Source organism: Microtus pennsylvanicus, chromosome 10 (assembly GCF_037038515.1).
Source record: "Microtus pennsylvanicus isolate mMicPen1 chromosome 10, mMicPen1.hap1, whole genome shotgun sequence".
NCBI lineage: Eukaryota > Metazoa > Chordata > Mammalia > Rodentia > Cricetidae > Microtus > Microtus pennsylvanicus.
Genome location: NC_134588.1, coordinates 99,384,197 through 99,405,727, shown reverse-complemented (window position 1 = coordinate 99,405,727; position 21,531 = coordinate 99,384,197). Strand labels below are relative to the sequence as shown.

The 21,531-nt window shown below is 49.6% G+C and overlaps 1 protein-coding gene across 1 annotated transcript; it reads right to left on the bottom strand.

The window, feature by feature from the left end:
- Positions 1-13,999: 13,999 nt before the first annotated feature.
- On the bottom strand, positions 14,000-17,810 carry Pycr2 (pyrroline-5-carboxylate reductase 2). The gene is made up of 7 exons (XM_075989324.1): positions 17,537-17,810; positions 17,228-17,298; positions 16,058-16,237; positions 15,716-15,937; positions 15,445-15,537; positions 15,190-15,353; positions 14,000-14,627 (listed from the first exon to the last, which is right to left on the bottom strand). The coding sequence occupies exons 1-7, from the start codon at positions 17,601-17,603 to the stop codon at positions 14,462-14,464; spliced, it is 963 nt and encodes a 320-aa protein (XP_075845439.1). The 5' UTR covers positions 17,604-17,810; the 3' UTR covers positions 14,000-14,461.
- Positions 17,811-21,531: the final 3,721 nt, after the last annotated feature.

Below are 21,531 nucleotides of genomic sequence, written 5' to 3'. Positions count from 1 at the left end.
AGCTGAAGAAACTACATTATTCTCAGATCCAGCGTTGCCCTCAGTCTGCCATAAACACATTCGTAGCGGTACCTGTCAGACTGGTGGTGTGCATGAGTCCGAACAGGTTGGCTGTGTGACTCAGAGGGCTTTCCCGGCATGCAAGAGAGCCCGGGTTTCATTCAAACACCAAAAACCCAACAAAGTGTAGAAACTGAAGTAACCTACCAGAAACGTCTTGTAACAGTGTAAAGGAAAAATAAAACGCAGTAAAATCTTTGCATGTGATATTCTGTGACAGGGAAGACAGACCAAAGCTTCACGGTGCTGGCCGCTGTGAGAGCAGAACGGGACCGGACCCAGACCCAAACGGGGTCCAGGCAGAGTTAGGCTGCGCTCTTCAGAGACACACGCACTCCTCCGCAGGGCGCAGGGAGTCCGCTGCCAGTAACCACCATTTTGCTCCTTTTTCTGATATTTAAGCCTTTAAGGGTTTTTTTTTCTATATTTACTCACTTTGGGGATTTGCAGTGATTGGGCACAACTTTAGGCAATAAATTCAGGCTTTAGAGCACCTAAGATGGAAATTATAAAGTCACCATTCATAATCAAGATCCACCAGGGTCCCAAGAAGGCTGCATTCTATCCCTGCCCGGCCCCACACGCTCTGCCCTTCCAGTCCAGAGTCTTATCCTAATTATCACCTTATACTTCCTACCTAAGCATCCCCCAGCCCTGCCCAGGGCTGTTGGTAACCGAGCACAGGGCTTCCTTTGGGGCAGGGGTTGGGGATGCAGAGTTTCAGACAGGGTTTCTCTGTGTTCTGGTCTGGCTGTCCTAGAACTTGCTTTGCAGTCCAGGCTGGCTTCCAGTTCACTTGCCTCCCAAGTGCTGGGATTAAAGGTGCGCACCATCACCGCCCAGCAACACCCAGCTTCTTAAACTGTAATTTGCAACCCCACACAGGGATTAATTTAAAGCCAAGTGCATAAGGAATCTCAGGTATCTTCCTTGCACTGTGTGCCTCCACGACAGGCGCGGCTCTGAACAAAGAGCATGTGAACTGCGCATGCTATCGCGTCACGCGGTTCCAACACCCACCGGAAATATCTCAGGTCTGGTTCAAGACTGTAGTCTGTTATGAACTACAAGCATGTGTAATAGGAGCAGAATTCACGTCCTCGGGAACAGCAAGACGCATTCTTAACCACTGAGCCACTTCTCCAGGCAGAAATTCCCAACAGTTGCTTAAACGGCCCAGAAATACTCTTGCCATTTTGTACTATGCATTTGTGTGACGTTACATTCTCAGGACTGACGATTATGAAATCAAAATGCCCATCAACTCTGTAGAGACTGAAGATGCTCTCTGTCCTGCAGGATGAAATACCCAGCCGCAGTTTGTTCTCAAGGACACAATGGTTTTATTTTTGCTCTTCTTCCTTCTTCCCATTACAAAGTCAAGGAACAGCCTGTCCCCAGACAAGGTGCTGGAATCTGGAACTGGAAGAGTCCCTCTCACTCCCCAAGCCTGCTTTCAAAAAGCATAAGAACGTATGACAAACTGGGCGGTGGTGGTGCATGCCTTTAATCCCAGCACTCGGGAGGCAGAGGCAGGTGAATCTCTGTGAGTTCGAGACCAGCCTGGTCTACAAGAGCTAGTTCCAGGACAGCTAAGACAAAGCAAAAAGAAAGAAAAAAAGAAAGAAAGAAAGAAAGAAAGAAAGAAAGAAAGAAAGAGAAAAGAAAAGAGAGAGAGAGAAACAGTTCACTATCTAATGCATGTTACATGTGTATACCAATGAATTGTACCAAAATAAATACCTTTATGGTTACTATCAGCAAATGTTTCATTTTGTACACCTATTTTATATCCCTGATACCTGGGGTCACATAAAAATGCCTTAGGCCCAAGGGGTCACAAGTGGAAAAGTTTAAGAAGCCCTGCTCTAGCAGAGCAGAGGGGTACCCCTGGCTTCTCAAACCCCTGGATTCATGCCTACCAGTGTTGTGGGGGGGCTTCCCATAGTGCCCAGACCCGTGAGTGTGCTAAGACCTCCAATGCCAGGGTCCGTGTCCCACGTCATACAGAGGTGTGAATGAAGACCCACATCAGACTAAGTGAGAACAGTCATGGAGAAAGGGCATGTGGGTGCAGTGAGCAGTCACCACATGGTTTCCAGGGCCTCATGCCTTCCCTCAGGGCCACACAGGCCGAGGAGCAGCAGGAGGTGGGTGTCTGTGCCACAAAAGGCCATCCAGGCTGGGGTGCCAGCAGCTCCTTCATAGCTTGGGTTTTTCCAGTTCACTGTGTGGTCATGCCACGTTTTTTTGCCGTTTCATTTTCCCCTTTAATTGGTTGATTTTTTTTATTTATTATGTATACAATATTCTGTGTATATGCCTGCAGGCCAGAAGAGGGCACCAGATCTCATTACAGATGGTTGTGAGCCACCATGTGATTGCTGGGAATTGAACTCAGGACCTTTGGAAGAGCAGGTAATGCTCTTAACCTCTGAGCCATCTCTCCAGCCCCTTGGTTGATATTTTGTTTTTTATTTTTGTTTGCTTGGTTTTGGGGTTTAGGTTTATCGTTATGTTTGAGACAGGGTCTGACTCTGTAGTTCACACAGGTCTGGAACTCACTGTGTAGTCCAGGCTGCCCTCCAATATAAGCTGATTTTCCGTCTCAGTTTCTCAAGTGCTGAGAGTGTAGGAATGCACTACCATGCCTGACTTTTTCTGTTTTAAAGGTACACTTTAAGAAATTGTCTTCTTCTTCCTCCTTTTCCTCTTCCTCTTCCTCTTCCTCTTCCTCTTCCTCTTCCTCTTCCTCTTCTTCTTCTTCTTCTTCTTCTTCTTCTTCTTTTCCTTCTCCTCCTCCTCCTCCTTCTCCTTCTCCTTCTTCTTCTTTTCCTTCTTTACTTTCCTTCTTCTTCTCAGGCCAGCCTGGTGCTTGTGTAGCTAAAGCAACCTTGAATGCAAGGCAATCCTCTGTCTCAGCCTTCCAAGTGTTGACATCATAAGCACACTCCGCTGTGCCTGGCCCTTCTCTTGGCTTTTCACTATGATAGTCTTCACTGGGGAAGCTCTGTTAAACATATGCAAAAGTAAGCTAAACATATTATTTTAGATCTTTCAAAAGATGTACATGAATCAGGTGTTGGGGACACACGCCTTTAATTCCAGCACTTGGGAGGCAGAGGCAGCAGATCTCTGTGCATTTGAAGCCAGCCTGGTCTACAGAGCGAGCTCCAGGACAGCCAGGGTTACACAGAGAGAACCTGTCTCAAAAAAAAAATTAAAAAAATATCTTGATGAAAAGGAGACATTACCCACCCCCACAACCCCTACCATACACTAGGCAAAAAGACGAAACCTCAGGGCTGGGAATAGACTGGGAAAAATGAAATATACACAACTCAATACCATCATCACCCTCAGGCAACAAGGAGACTGACATGAAATGATCAAAATGAGGCTTGAGCTTCAGGCAAACCCTGGGTTCAATCCCCTGGATGGCATAAAACTGGGCATGGTAATCCCAGTCCTCTGGATTCACTACTAAGCAAGTTCAAAGCCAGCCTGAACTACCTGGAACCCTAAACAGGTCATTGAGAAGTCATTTTATTTTACCTGTTTACCAAACACACAGGGGTGCTAAAGACAGGACTCGACCACACACGCTGGCCTCATTGTCATTTGTTGGCTCTCAGTGGGGCATTAGTCACACCTCAGATGCACCTGCAGGCAAACCACTTCCCATTCAAGAAAACCCTCAAGGAGGGAGGGGTGGAGGCATGCGGGAGCATGCGCCCTGCTGCACTGCATCTCTGCCCCTGGCTGCATCACAGTCACGTCTGTCTGTGCAGGAATCAAAATGACCCACCGAGAGGCAGACCCTTCCCCCCTTCAGCACTGCGAGTTACAGACTCCGTTTTCTCTGTGGTCCACACGGCGCGTGGGGGCGGGGGAGAGGGGAGCAATTTCTTCTCAGATGTCCAAACTCCACCTGTTTTCACAGAGGACTTGGGGAGAGGGTAAGGAAAGTACAGATGAGGTAGCTCTGTGTTGGAGAAAGCGTGCCTAGAATGCCCAAGGTGCTGGTTCCATCCCCAGTACACCCTCTTTCTGTCTGTCTGTTATATCACTCTCTGCCTCCCTAACCTATGCCACCCAAGTAAAAGGTAGTAAGGCAAGAAGATCGCTTAAGGTGGTTTCTTTCTCTGCAGAAAAACCCGGAAGTCCTGGTATTCACAGACTTCTCTTGCAGCCTCTCTTCAATCACATAAGCAAATATTTCTTGATGACTGTGAACCTTTTGAGGCCACTGCCACCACAGGAATCCAGGAGTGTGGGTTGGTGAGGTGACCTCTGTGATGTCCTTACCGCCCTCCCCTCACTAAGGACAATTCACTGAGGGCCAGTTCTAACTAGGGGACCACAGACGTGTTCATCAGCAGCCTGTGCCTCAGTTCCCTTGATGACATCTCTGAACTTCCTTTCAGTCCTTTCTGCAGAATCTTGCCTCTGCTTTGCCTCACCTAGCAAGAGGAGAGAGGCCCCAAGGCTCCTCCCAGGTCACAGGCGTCTAGGACTAACACCAGGACTCACACGTGTCAGAAAGAGGAAGGGGCCACATGGCTTGAAACATGACCCATCTTCCTGCCTAGTCACCTCCCTCCTTGGCCCAGTGGGACCCGAACAAGCTGTTCTGGGAGAGCAGTGACCCCACAAGGCTCTGGGCTAGGGTCAGGAATTCCGTAGTGCGGGGTTAGGACTGGGGTTTTACAAGGTGCCTGGTCTGGCCTGGGTGCATTTGTTCAACAAGAGTAGTGTCTGCCCCTGTCCAGGAAGGGAAAGTCAGTTGCTGGGCTCTAGCCTAGAGGGAATACACTCTGGACCCTAGCTTGCCTGTCCTCAGAGCCCACTTCGGATCTGAATCTTGTCTAGCTGACCCCCAGCCCTGGAGGTGCCCCGGTGGCGTCCCGGTGAATCCTGACCCCATATCTGACGCTCATCTGGCAGCCTGACCTATTATCGGGGTCAAGGCAATCAATACTAGTCAATATCCTCTTGTACCCCATTCTTCTGCCCCCTCCTTCAGGGTGGCAAACTCAACTTCAGAATAACCTCTAGTCCAGTCTGACCCCAAGACCACCAGACTTCCATCCACAGACGACACACCTCCCCCCCTCCCCCGCCAGGCCCCGCCCATTCACAAGGTCAGCAGGCCGGGCTCCTCCTACAAGACAAAGGGTAGTCTCCCTCCCACAGGTCCTAATCAATCCATTGTGAAATCCCCACCCACCCCCAATCCACATCCACTTCCTTCTGGCTGATTGGTCAATTACTGGATTTCCCCCAAGACTACCCGGAATCCACATTCAAGAAAGAGATCTGTTTGCAGAGGGATATTTGTCCTGTCTGCTGGCCTCACCTTCTTTATTGATGTGTCTCACCGCCTCCCAGCCCCTGGCCATACAAAGTCTGAGCCGCCTGTGGCTGCCAACAGAGCTGGAGGCCACCAGGTCTGTGGCTCTCTTCTCTGGGCTGGGCTTGGCTTCTCCTCTGGGCCCAGAACTCAATGCTCAAATGTTCTCTGCTCCTACCCTCCTGTTTCTAACTACTATACTCAGGCCTCTAGACCTAGAGTCGTTTCAGGGTTCTTCCTCCCTCATATCCCCCACAAGTCCCTTTGGTCTCACCTCTCTCCATCTGAGACCTTCCATCACTTACTGGACAAATGCCCACGTACTCCCATTCCCAACTCCAATACAGTAATGATTTTTGAAAAACTCCAATTATAAGATGAGCTGCATTAATCAAACCCCTGCAAAAATAAACTCAAAGGGAACTGTGGAAAACAGGGCGTTGTGACTTATGCTTGTAATCCCATCACTGGGAAAGTGGAGGCAGGAGGACCAGGAGTTCAAGACCATCCTTAGCTCCAGATTGAATTGAAGGCCAGTCTGAGCTGGCTATACTATAGTGAGACCCTATCTCAAAAATTCAAAGCAAAAGCTGGATGTGGTGGTAAATGTCTTTAGTCCCAGCAGAGGCAGGCAGATCTCTGAGTTCAAGACCAGACCAGTCTACAAAGTGAGTTTCAGACCAAACAGAAAAACCCTGTCTCAAAAACAAACAAACAGCCGGGCGGTGGTGGTGCATGCCTTTAATCCCAGCACTTGGGAGGCAGAGGCAGGCGGACCTCTGTGAGTTTGAGACCAGCCTGGTCTACAAGAGCTAGTTCCAGAACAGGGCCCAAAACCACAGAGAAACCCTGTCTCAAAAAACCAAAACAAACAAACAAACAAAATTTCAAAGCAAAGATGAGTATACTAGCACACAACCTTTAATCCCAGTACTCAGGAGACAAAGGCAGACACATTTATGTGAGTAAAGACTTCCAAGCCAGCCAAGGCTATATAGTAAGAGCTGACCTTTAAAAAAGGAAGGACCTAGGTGTATACATGTAGGCCTCTTATGTGCCTGGCTACTGTGGAGGTCAGAAGAGGAAGTTGGAACCCCTGGAACTGAAGTTAAGGATGGTTGTAAACTACCATGTAGGTGCTGGGAACTGCACCCAGGTCCTCTGCAAGAGCAGTAAGTGCTCTCAACCACTGAGCCATCTCTCTAGACCCATAAAATAAGTCTTTTTAAAACAATAAAATAATGGCCTGAGAGACGACTCAGAAGTTAAGAGCAATGGCTGGCTGCTCTTCCAGAGGTCCTGAGTTCAAATCCCAGCAACCACACAACCACATGGTGGCTCACAGCCATCTGTAATGAGAACTGGTGCCCTCCTCTGGTGTGCATGCATACAGGCAGGCAGAATACTGTATACATAATAAATAAAAAAAATCTTTAAAAAAAATAGTAATCAAAGGTGGGCAGACCTGTCTACATAGTGAGTTCTAGGCCAGTCAGGGCTACATAGTGAGACTGTCTCAAAACAAGGAAAAGAAAAGGAAATAGAAGTTATGTAGAAGATAACATAGAAGAAAATCTAGACAGTCTGGAGTCTGGGGGTGACTTCAGATACAACACCCAGATCAGGAGCAACTGCAGTATGGCAGAACAGAGGCAGAATGGTTGTTATGGAGAAAGTCAGGAAGATGCTCCTTATTTAAGTTCATCCTCCTGGCCAGGGTCAGAGCTCTGAGCCTCTGGATCCAGGGCACAGGCCAGGAAACGGGGGGTACCACCCACAGAAGCAGGGGTAAGGATATGCAGGAGGGCACAGAAATGAGAAGACAAGCCTGAGGAGCTACTGGGGGTATACAGGGGACCACACCCAGAGACCTGGGGAGGCCAGCTGGGGGAGGGGCTTTGGCTATATCAGTAGCAGAGCAGGAGGGGACCCAGCAGAGCTGATATCCAAACAGAAGAAGCTTCTGGAAAAATAACCAGTAGCTAGACCCTTGAGGGAAGAAGACCAAAGCTTGAAGGGACAAAGAACCAAGAGAAGAGGGGACAGACACCCCACTTCAGACAGCTGCAGGTTGATTAGAATCAGGACCAGGGAGGCTGGGAGGATAGCTTTATCTTTACAGTAGGTGAAAGCCTGGACATAGAAGTCAGAGAAGACGCGAGAGGCTGTGCCTTGGCGAGAGGCTGCTTAGGCCTGACGGAGTTAGTGCTGGTGAGGGCCCAACTGCAGGCCTTGGTCCACAGCCTTGTGTCACAGCTGGAGAAGATGAGGCCTACAAAAGTCATCCCACTGTAGACAGCTGAGCTGGGCAGGAGGCACGCGTGGAGGTCCCATGATTTACCTTTGTCTCCCAAACCCATGCTTTTCCAGGGCAGCCCTGGCTCCATGCCTATGACGCTCTCCTTCAGAAGACCAGAGAGCTAATTGAAACTTCACTTCTAGTAGAATATGTTTGTGGTCCCAGCTCTGGGGAGGTGGAGGCAGGAGGCTCAGAAGGTCAAGGTCTGACTAGCCAGAGGCCTTAGTGGGTAAAGGTCCTTATCCCCACACCTGATGATCTGCCTTCTGTCCCCAGACCCACACAGTGGAAAGAGAATGGATTCCTGAGAAGCGTCCTCTGACTTACACTTGCATGCCACAGCTCATGCACCCCCTACCCGTGTGTCTCAGCCTGGGAGGCTCCTCGCCCCTTGTCCTTTAATTGACAACAAAATAACATGTCATTTATAACAGGGGACTTGATCTGGGGACTACCATGGAACCAGCCTCTCAGCTTTGTACACCGGTCTTCACTTCCTATCCAGGAAGCCATGCAAGTTAATAGGGTGACAGTCACAGGGGCAAGGAAAGCCCCACCTTGGATCAAAGCCCCAGGCCTCATGCCAAGGGATGGCTATGAGGACAGCCTGTTTGTGGAGGCCTGGGCTGCCTTGTGAGTTGCCCATAAGGGAGTCTAAGGAGCTGGACACAGCACAGGGCGTCATGATGGTATTGTGACCCTGGGTAGCCAAGGAGCCTCCCTAGACTGTAGAGGGTCTTGCTTTGCATCTTGTGTGCCTCCCTCCCGTATACCTGGCTCTGTAGTTAATAGCCATTCCAACGGGGATCCATTCTGTTACCACTTCCTGTCTACACCACTGGCGCTATCCATGGAAAGACTTTACACATTTTAATCTCTCATCAGTGGCAGTGGAATAAACAGAAGTATCCTCGGGGTGGGTGTACATGCACAAGTGTGAACCTGTGAGTGTGTTCATGAGACTATGACCTGTATGCGTCTGAGTTTGTATGTATGCTCATGAGAATGTGATTCGCGTTTTTGCATGTGTGTAAGGGTGATTCTGAGTAGACATATGTATGAGTGTTGCATGTGTGAGAGTGTTAGTGTGTGCACAAGCTAGTGCATGTGTGTGAGTTAGTGTGTTTATATGTAAGTCTGAACATGTAATCCTGTAGGTACATGGGTGCATGTTACTATGGATGTACGTGTGTGATTCTGCATGTGTGTGCTATAATGCATGTATGCATGTGATTCTGCGTGTGTGCATGTGATTCTGCGTGTCTACATGTGATTCTGCGTGTGGGCATGTGATTCTGCGTGTGTGCATGTGATTCTGCGTGTGGGCATATGATTCTATGTGTGGGCATGTGATTCTGCATGTGGGCATGTGATTCTGCTTGTGGGCATGTGATTCTTCATGTGGGCATGTGATTCTGCGTGTGTGCATGTAATTCTGTGTGTGTACATGTGATTCTGCATTGTACGTGTGATTCTGCATGTGGGCATGTGGTTCTTCATGTGTGCAAGTGATCTGCATGTGTGCATGTGATTTTGCGTGTGCGTGTGATTCTGTGTGTGTGCAAGTGATTCTACATGTGTACATGTGATTGACTCTGTGTGTGTGCATGTGTGAAGTATATTGTGTAACTGAGTGATGTGTGTGAATTTGTGTAATATATGGGCGGTATGTGTGCATGTATGAGTGTGAGCCTGAGTGTGTCCGAGTCCCTTCCTGGCTACCCCTGACTAAGGCAGCGGGGAAGGGGAGGTAAGCAGGCTCTAGGTTGTGCCATGTTTACACACCGGGCTCGTGATTCCCAGAGAATGTGGGTTTTGCTAATTTTAATGTTTACTTCTTAGATCCTGTTGCCTTGTAGCAACACCCAGGCCTGTATCATCTCAGTTTCTAGGCACCTTGACAACCAGACAGGAGCAGCCAAAGGCAGATTCTTCAGAGCAACCTGGAGAAAGAAAATATCGAGACAAGATGAGCAGAGTTGGTGGTGAGCCCCAAATTTGACAGGCGGATGCTTTGGGTCATTTATTGGTGCTCACAACTTCGTTTGTCCCATATGCAACCTGGTCCAGCAGGACCCGGTGCACTGAAGGAAGGACTCACCAGGAGGTAGACGATTGCCTTCAGCCTGCATTTCCAACTGGCGCTCCCACAAAGAAGTGATTGGCACAGCAGCACCCTCTGCAGCCCAGGAGTAGCCTTCACACCGACTGACAGTCTGAGCCACAGTGGTGGCTGCTGCGCCAACCGCATCCCATTTCTCTAAGTTCCAGAACGTATGCTCACTTTCCCCCTGTCACCTGAGGACCAGGCCCTGGCCTCAGCTTAACCTCCCATCCTAACAGCTCCCCTTTGAGTGCCCAACCCTCTCTCTTCCCAGCCTCCATCCCTTGAGGCTTCATGAGGCCCAGATCTGGCTCTGTCTGGGCTGACTCTGAGCCACCTGAAATCGATGTGCTGAAGCCATACACAAGACACATCTATTTGGAGATAAGGCATTTAAGGAGGCAGCTACACTTAGCGAGGCCTTGAGGGTGGTCCCTCACCCAAGATGGCTGGTGTCACTTTAAAAATTAATCAGGAGAGACACACAGAGGAACCAGAGAGAAAAGGGAAATCGGCAAGCTCAGGGGCGCCAACCCCACTGACGCTAGAATGTCAGGATTCCAGACTGCAGGCGGGTGAGCGAATGTGTGCAGGCTGCCCACCTGAGGTACAGTATGAGGAATAAAGCTCTAAACGTCACCTGACACAAATATCAACCAGACATCAATTCTACTGGTGCTGGCTTGCAACCCTGCCTCCTGGCTGGGGCCCTTTCTGAGACTCCATCTCCATCTCTACGTGACCCAAGTAGAATTCATTCCTAAAAGCAAAGATCAAAATATCCGCTTGGCAGGCCAAGGGCTCGGCCCTGGGTGACAGGTGTCTGCCACCCAAGGTGGTCGCTGTTGCAGTTGTCTCTGTGTTCCACGGGTTAGTTTATGGCATCACAGAGGGGCTGGGGTGTGGCTCAGAAGTAGATATACTTAGTGTTCTTCCATGGGTGTTTGTGCACACACACACACACACACACACACACACACACACACACAGGGTAGGAGGGCAGAGGGAAAGGGAAAAGGAAAAGGAGAAGGAAGGAAAGAAAAGAAGAAAGGAAAGGAAACGAAATGAGCTAGGACGAAGCTAGGTTTGGCGTGCTGTCACGCCTACTCCGTCTCACCTTGTCCCCATCTCAGGGCCCAACCAGCCCCACCAAGCACCTGCTAAGTGTGGGGTATTGTGCTCTGGCTGAGCACACAGTCGGGACCCTGTGGACCTGTGAGCTTTGCATCACACAGATTAACTCTTAAACAATCAGTCCTGATGAGCACTGCGGGGGAAGCCAAGGATCCTTAGCTTTTGTTAATTGCACTTGACCAGGCCCTGGCCTTTATCATCCAGATGGCTGTAAGGCAACAGTTATGGTCCCAACAGAGTTTTCTCCACCATCCCCCGCTCCCATTTAAAATTCTTTCTTTCTTTCTTTCTTTCTTTCTTTCTTTCTTTCTTTCTTTCTTTCTCTTTCTTCCTTCCTTCCTTCCTTCTTTCCTTCCTTCCTTCCTTTCTTTTTATTTTATTTTATTTTTTTGAGACAGGGTGGCCTTGAACTCACAGCAATCCATCTGCCTCTGCCTCCCACGTGCTGGGATTAAAGGTACGCATCACCATGCCCAGCTCTAAAAACTTATTTAACATACAAAGCAATGGGTTTCATTGTGACATTTTCACGAATGTACAGCATTGTATTTTGTTTTTCTTTCTTTCGTGTGTACATATATGTCTGCACATGTTTGTCTGGGCACAGGTGCATGTGGTGGCCGTGTGTGTCCACATGCTTGTGTGTGTGTCCACATGCTTGTGTGTGTGTCCACACGCGTGTCTGTGCCTGTGCGTCTAGAGACTAGATGTCAAAGTCAGGAGTCTTCTCTTTTTCAGCTGTTTACCACTTAGATTTTTCCTTTTTAAAGTTTTATTCATTTGTTTTCTCTGTGTGTGTATGATGCGTGTTCATACATATGTGTGAGGTCAGATGACAGACAACCTTGGCTGTTAGTCCTCGCCTCCACCTTATCTGAGGCAGGTTCTCTTTGGCCTGTTGAATAAACCAACCACGCTAGTTGGCCCACAGCCTGCTGGGATTCTCCTGTCTTGGTCTCCCGTCTCCCACAGGAGGAAGCTGAACATGGCCTCTGGGGATTCAAACACACATGTGTACAGCAACCGCTTTGACCACTGAACCCTCTCTCCAGCTCCCACCTTGTTTTTGAGACAGGGTCTCTGGATTCACTGGCGCTCGCTGACTCTGCGAGATATGCTGGCCAGCATGCCCAGGGCCGCGCTCCCTACCTCCCCAGCAGTGAGAGGGAAGCTACACACTGCCATGCCCAGTTTTTGACATGGGCGCTAGGAATGGAGCTCAGCCCTTCCCCACAGCGCCATCTCCTGAGCCACTCAGTTTTCTTTATTTGACAAAGATTAGTGGTGCTTCCTCCCTGCTTAATCTCCCTGTGAATATACCCACCTTCCAGGTGCAGTCTCCACACCTGACACACACACTCTTCCAGGTGCAGCCTCCACACCTGGCACACACACACACACACACACACACACACACACACACACACACGTTCTTCCAGGTGCAGCCTCCACACCCGGCACACACACGCTCTTCCAGGTGCAGCCTCCACACCTGGCACACACACACACGCTCTTCCAGGTGCAGCCTCCACACCTGGCACACACACACACACTCTTCCAGGTGCAGTCTCCACACCCAGCACACACACACACACTCTTCCAGGTGCAGTCTCCACACCTGACACACACACACACACACGCTCTTCCAGGTGCAGCCTCCATACCCGGCACACACACACGCTCTTCCAGGTGCAGCCTCCACACCTGGCACACACACGCTCTTCCAGGTGCAGCCTTCACACCTGGCACACACACACACGCTCTTCCAGGTGCAGCCTCCACACCTGGCACACACACGCTCTTCCAGGTGCAGCCTCCACACCTGGCACACACACACACTCTTCCAGGTGCAGCCTCCACACCTGGCACACACACACACTCTTCCAGGTGCAGCCTCCACACCTGGCACACACACACAACTCTTCGTCCCTCACTCCCCCTATTTTACCCACACTTAAGGGTCACATTCTGAGATCATGCCTTAGCCACCTTGCCCTGTGCCATCTTTTCTCTAGCTGAAAAAGTCCCTTATCTTTGCAGACCTGTGTCTGACCACAACCCCCTGCCTCTCTGGCCTCACACCTGTCCCTCGCCCCTGGCTTGTTACACAAATGTCCACCATGCTCAGTGAGAACTGAACCAGCAATGGTCTTTCTGTACCTCCATTTAATTTTCCCTCACAGATCGGGATCTGCATTTATAGGACCCAGCCATGACAAACTCAAGAGAGGCCCAAGACTCGGTAGTTTACCCTAAGTTCTAAGAAAGACCACAAACTGAGACTATCCAGGCGCCACCCAGGAACAGACTGTCCAAAGGAAATTCCGAACTTTCCAACCATTGTAGACAGGATCACCTGCCATCACACACCCATCGCTTTTCACCAGGACACTCCTAGACAAATGTCAGCCAATCAGGAGTTCTGAACCTTAGAAATCCCTCACCCCTACCTTTGCTACTATAAAAACCCAACCCCAACTGAGCTGGGGGCTCTCTGATCATTCCAATACTTTGGGCATACGAAGAGTCCGAGTTCACTAACTTGTGTAAGAATAAAGGTTCTTTGCTTTTACACACAAAACTCAGTCTCCTAATTGGTTTTGGGGGGACTCCATGATCTGGGCATAACAAATTAGAGGAAACCGTCAGATATGGGTGTTTGTAGTGCCAGGTTGGGTGCACAAGTACTTAGGAGGGCCCGCTTGTTCGGCCCAGCGGCCCAGCTAGCTTACACCTGAAATAACCACACAGAAACTGCATTAATTAAATCACTGCTTGGCCCATTAGCTCTAGTTTCTTATTGGCTAATTCTTACATCTTAATTTAACCCATTTCTATTAATCTGTGTATTGCCACATGGCAGTGGTTTACCAGGTAAAATTCCCAGCGTCTGTCTCTGGCAGCTCCATGGCGTCTCTCTGACTCTGCCTTCTTCCTCCCAGCATTCTGTTTAATTTTCCCCACCCACATATCAACAGGCCAAGGCAGCTTCTTTATTCATTAACCAATGAAAGCAGCACATAGACAAAAGGACCTCCTATACCAAGACTCTATCTCAAAAATAAATAAAATCTTTATTAAAGCTGTAAGAACTAGGAATGAACATTACCTTCTAATGGACAGCGGTGAAGCCAGAGCTAAGCAAAAGCATCATGGGATTCCCCACATTTTCAACTGCAACACTAAGCCACTTCTTCTACATATTTTAATTCAGAGGCTGGCCTTCCCTCTCTTCTTCTCACCTCTTGAGGTGAAATGGAACACCCTTGGGATCTAACTAGAGCTCTCCACAGACATCTGCTGACAGGGATGGTAACGCAGGGCCTCCCACCTCTCTCAGAGAGGCGCAGGACAACCTGGCTTCTGGATTAGCTGCCTCTTCAGAGCACCTGCTGCTAGGGGACGAGAGAACTCGGTGCCATCAAGTGAACAGATCCAAGCAGCTTTCACCCCCAGACCTGAGCCTGCACCTCCCTGCATTGCTGGGGACAGGGCCACCCCAGGGTACCCCTCAGTCCTTCTTGCTTCCCTGGGCGGGGCTTCTCGTGAGGAGCTTCCCTGAGCCAGGCAGGGCTAGGGTGGACACTGTGGGTGACTCCAGCTTCACTCTGTCCAGGAGGGTCTTCTTAAGAGCAGCAGGGGAGACCTTTTCTTGATCAGCCATGGACTGCAGCTCTCTGTAGACAAAGCCCCACAGGGATGGTGATAAACCTTGGAGTTACAGCTTTGAAGCTTCTAGCCATACAGTCCCAAACCCTCACCCTGACACCACCTGAACTCAGAATCACAAACCAAAAAGGCGCCAGGCTTCTCAAGAGTCCTCTTTAACCAAGCAAGGAATGTCACATTTATCTCGTGTGATCCAAGCTAAACAGCATCCAGTGATATTGGGGACCACACAGGAAAGGGAGTATGGGAATTACAGAGTCTGAGCGAAAAGTTACACCGGGCAGGAGTTGAATCCCACCTCCATCATTTATCTGTTTGACCTTAAACTTCCCCACCTACGAATCAAAACTATTCATAGCACTGTGGCTTACTGTGGTAAGAACCAAGTGAAGGAGGCTACCAAACCCTTAGCTCAGAAAAGCCAAGCAAACTGTGGTCACCAAGAGAGCAGACTCGTGAGAGCTAAGATCTAAAACATCACTCACAAGATCTAAGAAAAGCAGAACCAGCCCATCGTAGGGCAGGCTGGAAATGGAAGAATTCAGGAAGGGGAGGGCGGGTCATACCCACCTTGTTCGGATACAGGAGGCCTCAACTGCATTGATGAGCAGAGAGCGGAAGCCCCCACTCTCTAGGAAGTGTAGGGCATGGATCGTGGCCCCCCCGGGGGAGCAGACGTTGTCCTTAAGCTGGCCTGGATGGTCCTCTGAGTCTAGTAGCATCTTAGCTGCTCCCTGCAGCACAAAGAGCCATCAGAACTAACCTCAGCCCGAAGCTCAGTAACCCCCAAAACACAGCCCTCAGGCCAAACACAAAGATACCAACCAGCAAGGCCTGAGCTCCCAGCCGGACTGCCAGACGCCGAGGCACGCCCATCTTCACACCACCATCTGCCAGGGCATCCAGAGCCATGAATGCCTGTGGAAACATGCTCTGAACCCAGGACACAAGCACCAAGGACCCATGCCCCAGAGGCAGTTTTCTCTGGTGACTAGAACCAGTCCTCAGGGTCAGTCCCTCCCACGAACCAGCCTTGCTCAGAAGATGAGCCCTTCTGTCCCTCCTGTAGCCTAGGGGGCAAGCGAGGACCACTCACATAGGCAGGCCCACTGCCACTGAGCCCCGTGATGGCGTCAATGAGGTCCTCCTCCACCTCCGTGCAGAAGCCCACGCTGCTCATCAGCTGCTCCAGGAGCTTCCCATCTTCCACCAGAGCGTGGGTGCCCGTAGCATACACGGTGGCCCCCTCTCGGACTACCACAGGGGTGTTGGTCATGCAGCGGATTACCTTGGGGGCCGGCTGGAACGCCATCAGCTTCTAGAACAGGAGAGCAAGCCAACTAAGTACCGAGGGCACAGCTCCCCCAGGTGTGTCTCATCAGCAGCCACTCACAAACCACCCCCTCCTCTCACCCAATGGGCATCGGGGCATTAGCACCTTCTCCACAGAACTGATGGTGACTCCGGCTGCACAGGAGACCACGATGTGCCTCTCTTGCACGTCGGCCCCAATCTCATCCAGGATGAAGGGGATGATGTGGGGCTTCACAGCCAGGAACAGAACATCACTGTGCCGCACAGTGTCCTTATTGCTTCGAGTCAGATTCACGCCCATCTTCTGCGGGAGAAGAGGGATCCAGTCAATAGTGTCAGGTATTAGGGCTGAGCCCACACCTCCCAGGGAACAGCTAACCCCTCCTCTGACCGCTGCAACCAAAACCCTTTATTCTGTCCCTTCAGGGCTCCATGATTACCCCCAAGTGATAATTTTCCATTCCAGCCACTGGGCAAGAAGGCAAAGATGTTACACAGGACAAGCATTCTCCATGGTGCCCAGAAAAGTGGCTGCTCCCTCAACCCCAGCAATTTTCCGACACCCCTTTGCCAGGTGAGAGCCCCCATGGTGGAAAGAGCTCAGGCAGAGGTCTCAGCACAAGGGGTCTGGGAGCGGAGTTACACAAAGCCCACTCCCAACCTAACAGCTAGAATACCTTAGTTTACCAGAGTACCAAGCCTTTACAGGGCTCCCCTGTAGGACCCCAAAGTGAGTGTCAGGACCCTACAGAGTTAGGGACATAAGCCAGTACTAGGCACAACCATTGATTCATTGACTGTCCTGCACCACAGTGGCCAGATTTTATAAGACTCGGGATATTAAGTCTTACTGAAAGAAACTAACTCACTAGGTCCTTATCCAACACCGTCCTTTTCAACAGTAAAAGGCTATAGAATAAGGAAACAGCCCCGAGTGTCTGAGGACTTCAGTGTCCCACAACTAATCAATGAAGAAAAAATAAATCTCTGGCTCACTCGGTGACTTCTGCCTGTAATTCCCAACACTTGGAAAGCTGAAGCAGATGATTTCATACTTAGATGGACTATGTATTGAGTTCCAAGCTAAGTAGACTAGCAAACAGAAATAATCATTCCTATATACCCTAGGGCCTGGATCCGACCCTAACTTTGCCTGGGGGTTCCCACCACACAACGCTGCCCCAAAGAAGGTGGGAGGCTTGTAATGATGACCTTCCCTAGGGGAAGGTCTGAGCCAGCCAGACGCAGGGTAACCTCGGGTCACACTTTTCCCACTCCTCTCCATCCATCCTACCCTGAGCGCAGACACCGTGGGCAGGTCCATTTCCGGGGAGCTGGCTATTATCTTGTGAGCCGACAGGACGCCTGCGAAAACAAGGTTTTTCAACAGGGGATCGTGGCCCAATCATGAAGTTCATCAAAGGAAGGCCATAGCAGCTCTAGCAGCGCCGGCCTCCGACGCTATGGCATCCCTGCAGATGGATGCAAACCTCCCATTCATTCCCATCAGCCCATGCGCTCATTCACTCACACACTCACCACTCCTCACTCACTCATCCACTCTGGTGAGACGGAAGGCTAACCACGCTGACCACGCGCTCACCTGCGGCCGTGAAGCCCCGCGCCAGCGCACAGGTCAGCTGGCCCGCGCCGATGAAACCCACACTCATGGCGAAAGGATCTCTGCAATCGCCGACCCGGAGAGACGCGAGAATCCCGGGCTCCGATTCTACGCCTATAACAATCAGAATCCGAAGAGCTAGGAGTACCTTGCAAGCTGGTATGCACTGGGCGCACTGCTAGGCAGGCCCCGGCCCGATCAGAGCATCCGCTGCCAAATACACAGGCCTCGGTTAGGCCACGTGTCCCAGGCAACCAATCCGAGGCTGGCAACTCGGGGCCGACCAATCAATCGGTGGAGATGTCCGTCGTGCGCCCGCCTCCTGCTCACTCTGAGGGTGGAACCTGTGGCTCCGCCCGAGCCCGCCTGAAGTCCCCGGTAGTGGGCCTCCCCGGGAGCTGGAATTTGCAGGTTTCTGACTCTGAGACAGGAATGGGGTCTCCAAAGCGCCTACTAGAGATGAACCCCACGTGGAGACGCCTCCAGTGTCTGGGGAAGCCGGTTCGGCTTGCTCCTTTGGAAGTAGAATTAGGTAGAAAAGTCCAATTATTGGATGACGAATTGTCGATTTATTTAGTGGCTCACTTAAAGCACTGCTTGTTCGGCCTATTTGCCAAGCATGACTTCGCTTGCTACCTGGAAGAGAATGACCTGGAGAAATAGCTAGAACAGTAGGTCGTTGTCCTTAACAACCTGCTGACTGCCACTTTGGCTTCTGTAAAACAGTACTTACTTACCCAATCACCACACTGTGGTTTAGAGGATAAAATGAGAATAAACTGGAACCAGCATGGAGGCCTTTCAGGAGCTATCCTGGCTTCGGTCCTCCAGTGACCTCTCTATTTCACTGTAGTGCTTATTCCAGAGAGATTCCCATTGCATGTCCAGACCCATGCGAGGACGCCTACGCAGCCGCAGGCGCTTTTTGTTTTGTTTTGTTTGCCCAGGTTGGTCCTAAACTCCAAACCCAGTGGACCAGTCTTCTAAGAAACGCCAGTCTTCTCAGAAGCAGAAGCTACCTGCCTACCATCTGCCTTCTTGCAGTCTAACGTGAAGTTGAGGGGTACCTACCATCCCACCCAGCCATCTGAGACACACCCTCCAGGATGGCCCCAGCCTGACCATGCCATGCTGCCGTGGAACCGCTTCCTATCTGGCATCTGTCTCATGGGTGTTCTGCCTTTCCCTTCCTGGACTCCCAGCCACCAAGTTCATCTCCTCCCTGGGTGCACCCCCCTTTTCTTGTTCTCCCATCAGATAGTCAAACCAGTTCAGTCTCTTTCCACCTCTCCTGTGTTCTCCCCGTCCAGCAGTTGGAACACGGAAGCTTCATTTTTTTATCAGGGCCTCAGGGCTTTCCTCCTGTCTTATCCTTCGCTAACAGGCTGGCCCGTTTCTGAGAACTGGGTGATCCAGGCAATAGAACAGAATACTGAGCTGCCCCCAGCTAGGCAGATGGCAAGTCTCCAGCACCCAGTCCTCCCTCTCCTCATTTTATTACATGGGTATCCATGTTTATAACACAAAAATTAGCAATTAGGTTCAGTAGAAAAGCTGTCCTTTTTTCCCTTTACAGTACTGGGATGGCACTCAGACCTTGCACAAAGCAGGCAATGGCTCACCTTTGACCTGCACCCCGACATGTCTTCAGTATCATCACCAAAGGAGAACCAATGACATTTTTGGAGAATAGCATTATATTTCTTTTTTCTACACAGTGAGGCACATTTTAAAATAGATTTTTCTAATCTTGATGTTTTTGTAGGAACAATTCATCAAGAAGTGGGGACCAATAGTGCAGATCTTGTGATCGCGGCACTGGGGTGGCCAAGGCAGGAAGATTGAGAGTTCAGACCAGTCTGGGATATATGATGAAAGAAACCCTGTCTAAAAAAAATGAATTAAGGGCTGGAGAGATGGCTCAGATGTTAAGAGCACTGGCTAATTTTCCAGAGGTTCTGAGTTCAATCCCCAGCAACCACATGGTGGCTCACAACCATCTGTAATGGGATCTGGTGCCCTCTTCTGCTGTGCAGACACACAAGGAGGCTGAACACTGTATACACAATAAATAAATCTTTAAAAAATGAATTAAAATTCCAGTTTACTGTTGGAGAGCTGGCAATATAGCTCAGTGGGCAGCGTGCAGGAAGGACTGGCTCCTTCCCCACACTGCATAACCAAGAAGGCAGTTGGTAGGCAGGTCGTTTCTGCTTCTGAGAAGACTGGCGTTTCTTAGAAGATTGGTCCACGGAGTTTGGAGTTTAGGACCAACCTGGGCAAACAAAACAAAACAAAAAGCCACAAACTAGAATCCAAGAAATCTCAGTTTTAGGGCTCCACATTGGGATCTCTCCACAGTAAATGTTACATGGCCCAGGGAGATGGCTCAGCAGCCAGAGGCACTTGCCCTAGCAAGCCTGATAATGTAAATGTAGTCCTCAGAACCAAGATAGAACCCTGGATGGAGTGACATCCATAATCGTACTGGAGGACACGGAAACCATGGGAAACTAGCCTGATCTACAAAGCACCACCAATTCAGCTCAGGCCTCAGGCTTGATGACAAGCACCTTAACCCATTGAGCCGTCCCACTGGTTGGCTTTATTCATTTTTCTTTGTTGTTGTTGTGTTTGTTTTTCAAGACAGGGTTTCTCTGTATCTTTGGAGCCTGTCCTGGAACTCACTTTGTACACCAGGCTGTGTACTCACAGAGACCATCAGCCTGTCTCTGCCTTCCCGAGTGCTGAGATTAAAGGTGTGCACCACCACCCAGAAAAATGTATAGCCCAGGCCAGCCTCAAATTTGTGATCCTCCTGCCTCTGCCTCCTTCAGCAAATCCTGTCAGTGTGTGCCACCACAACCAGCTCGTCTTCTTTTTATTTCATTATTATATCACTATGCCCAGCTGTTATTTTATTCCTCTGCATTGTCTGAGGATGAAACCCAGGGCTTTGTGTACACTGGGCAAATAATTAACCACTAAGCTACAACCCCTAGCTCAATGCAAGTGAAAGAATATAGAATTGTGTTCAATTTCTAGCCAGGTGTGATGCCCATGCAGACTTGTAATCTTAACTTCCAAGAGGTTGAGGCAAATGGAAAAAAAAGAGAAAAGTCTGAGGCAGGAAGATCAAATGTTCAAGGCCATAGCTATATAACATAGAACCCTGCCTCAAAAAAACCTATACAAACAAATACAAAATTGAAAAATAAAAAAGTCTCAGATCTAATGGGATCTGGCTTACTGCCTGTATTTGTTTCCTTCTCTCAAGAAATAGTTTTGAGCCACAACTACACAGAAAAACCCTGTCTCGGAAAAAGAAAAGAAAAGAAATAGAGTTGTGTGATTTTTTTTCCTGTAGAGATGTAAAAGAAATATCTGTTCATACCAAATAAGGAAATGCAGACAGACCAAATATTCTGACAACTTCCACTTGTCATGGAAAGGGTCCAATCCTCTGCCCGCCAACTCACAAATAGCAGAGTTCACTTGCAAACCCGGGTTCGGAGCGCCACCTAGTGTTAAAGCACTAGAGATGACTGTAGACTCCAAACCACCAAGGCAAAAACAAAACCAGACCAGAAAAGTATATTTAATCCATACTCTGTCCTTGCTGTTACCAAGGATTCTGCTGTTCTCACTAACCAACTGTGGAAGGATGGCTACAAAATTATCTCCATTAATGTGTATGGGTGTGTAAGTGTATGTGTATGGGTGTGTAAGTGTATGTGTATGGGTGTGTATGTGTATGGGTGTGTATGTATATGGGTGTGTATGTGCATGTGTATGTGTATGGGTGTGTATGCACATGTGTATGGGTGTGTATATGTATGGGTGTGTATGTGTATATGTATGGGTGTGTATGTGTATGGGTGTGTATGTGTATATGTATGGGTGTGTATGTGTATGGGTGTGTATGTGTATGGGTGTGTATGTGTATGGGTGTGTATGTGTATATGTATGGATGTGTA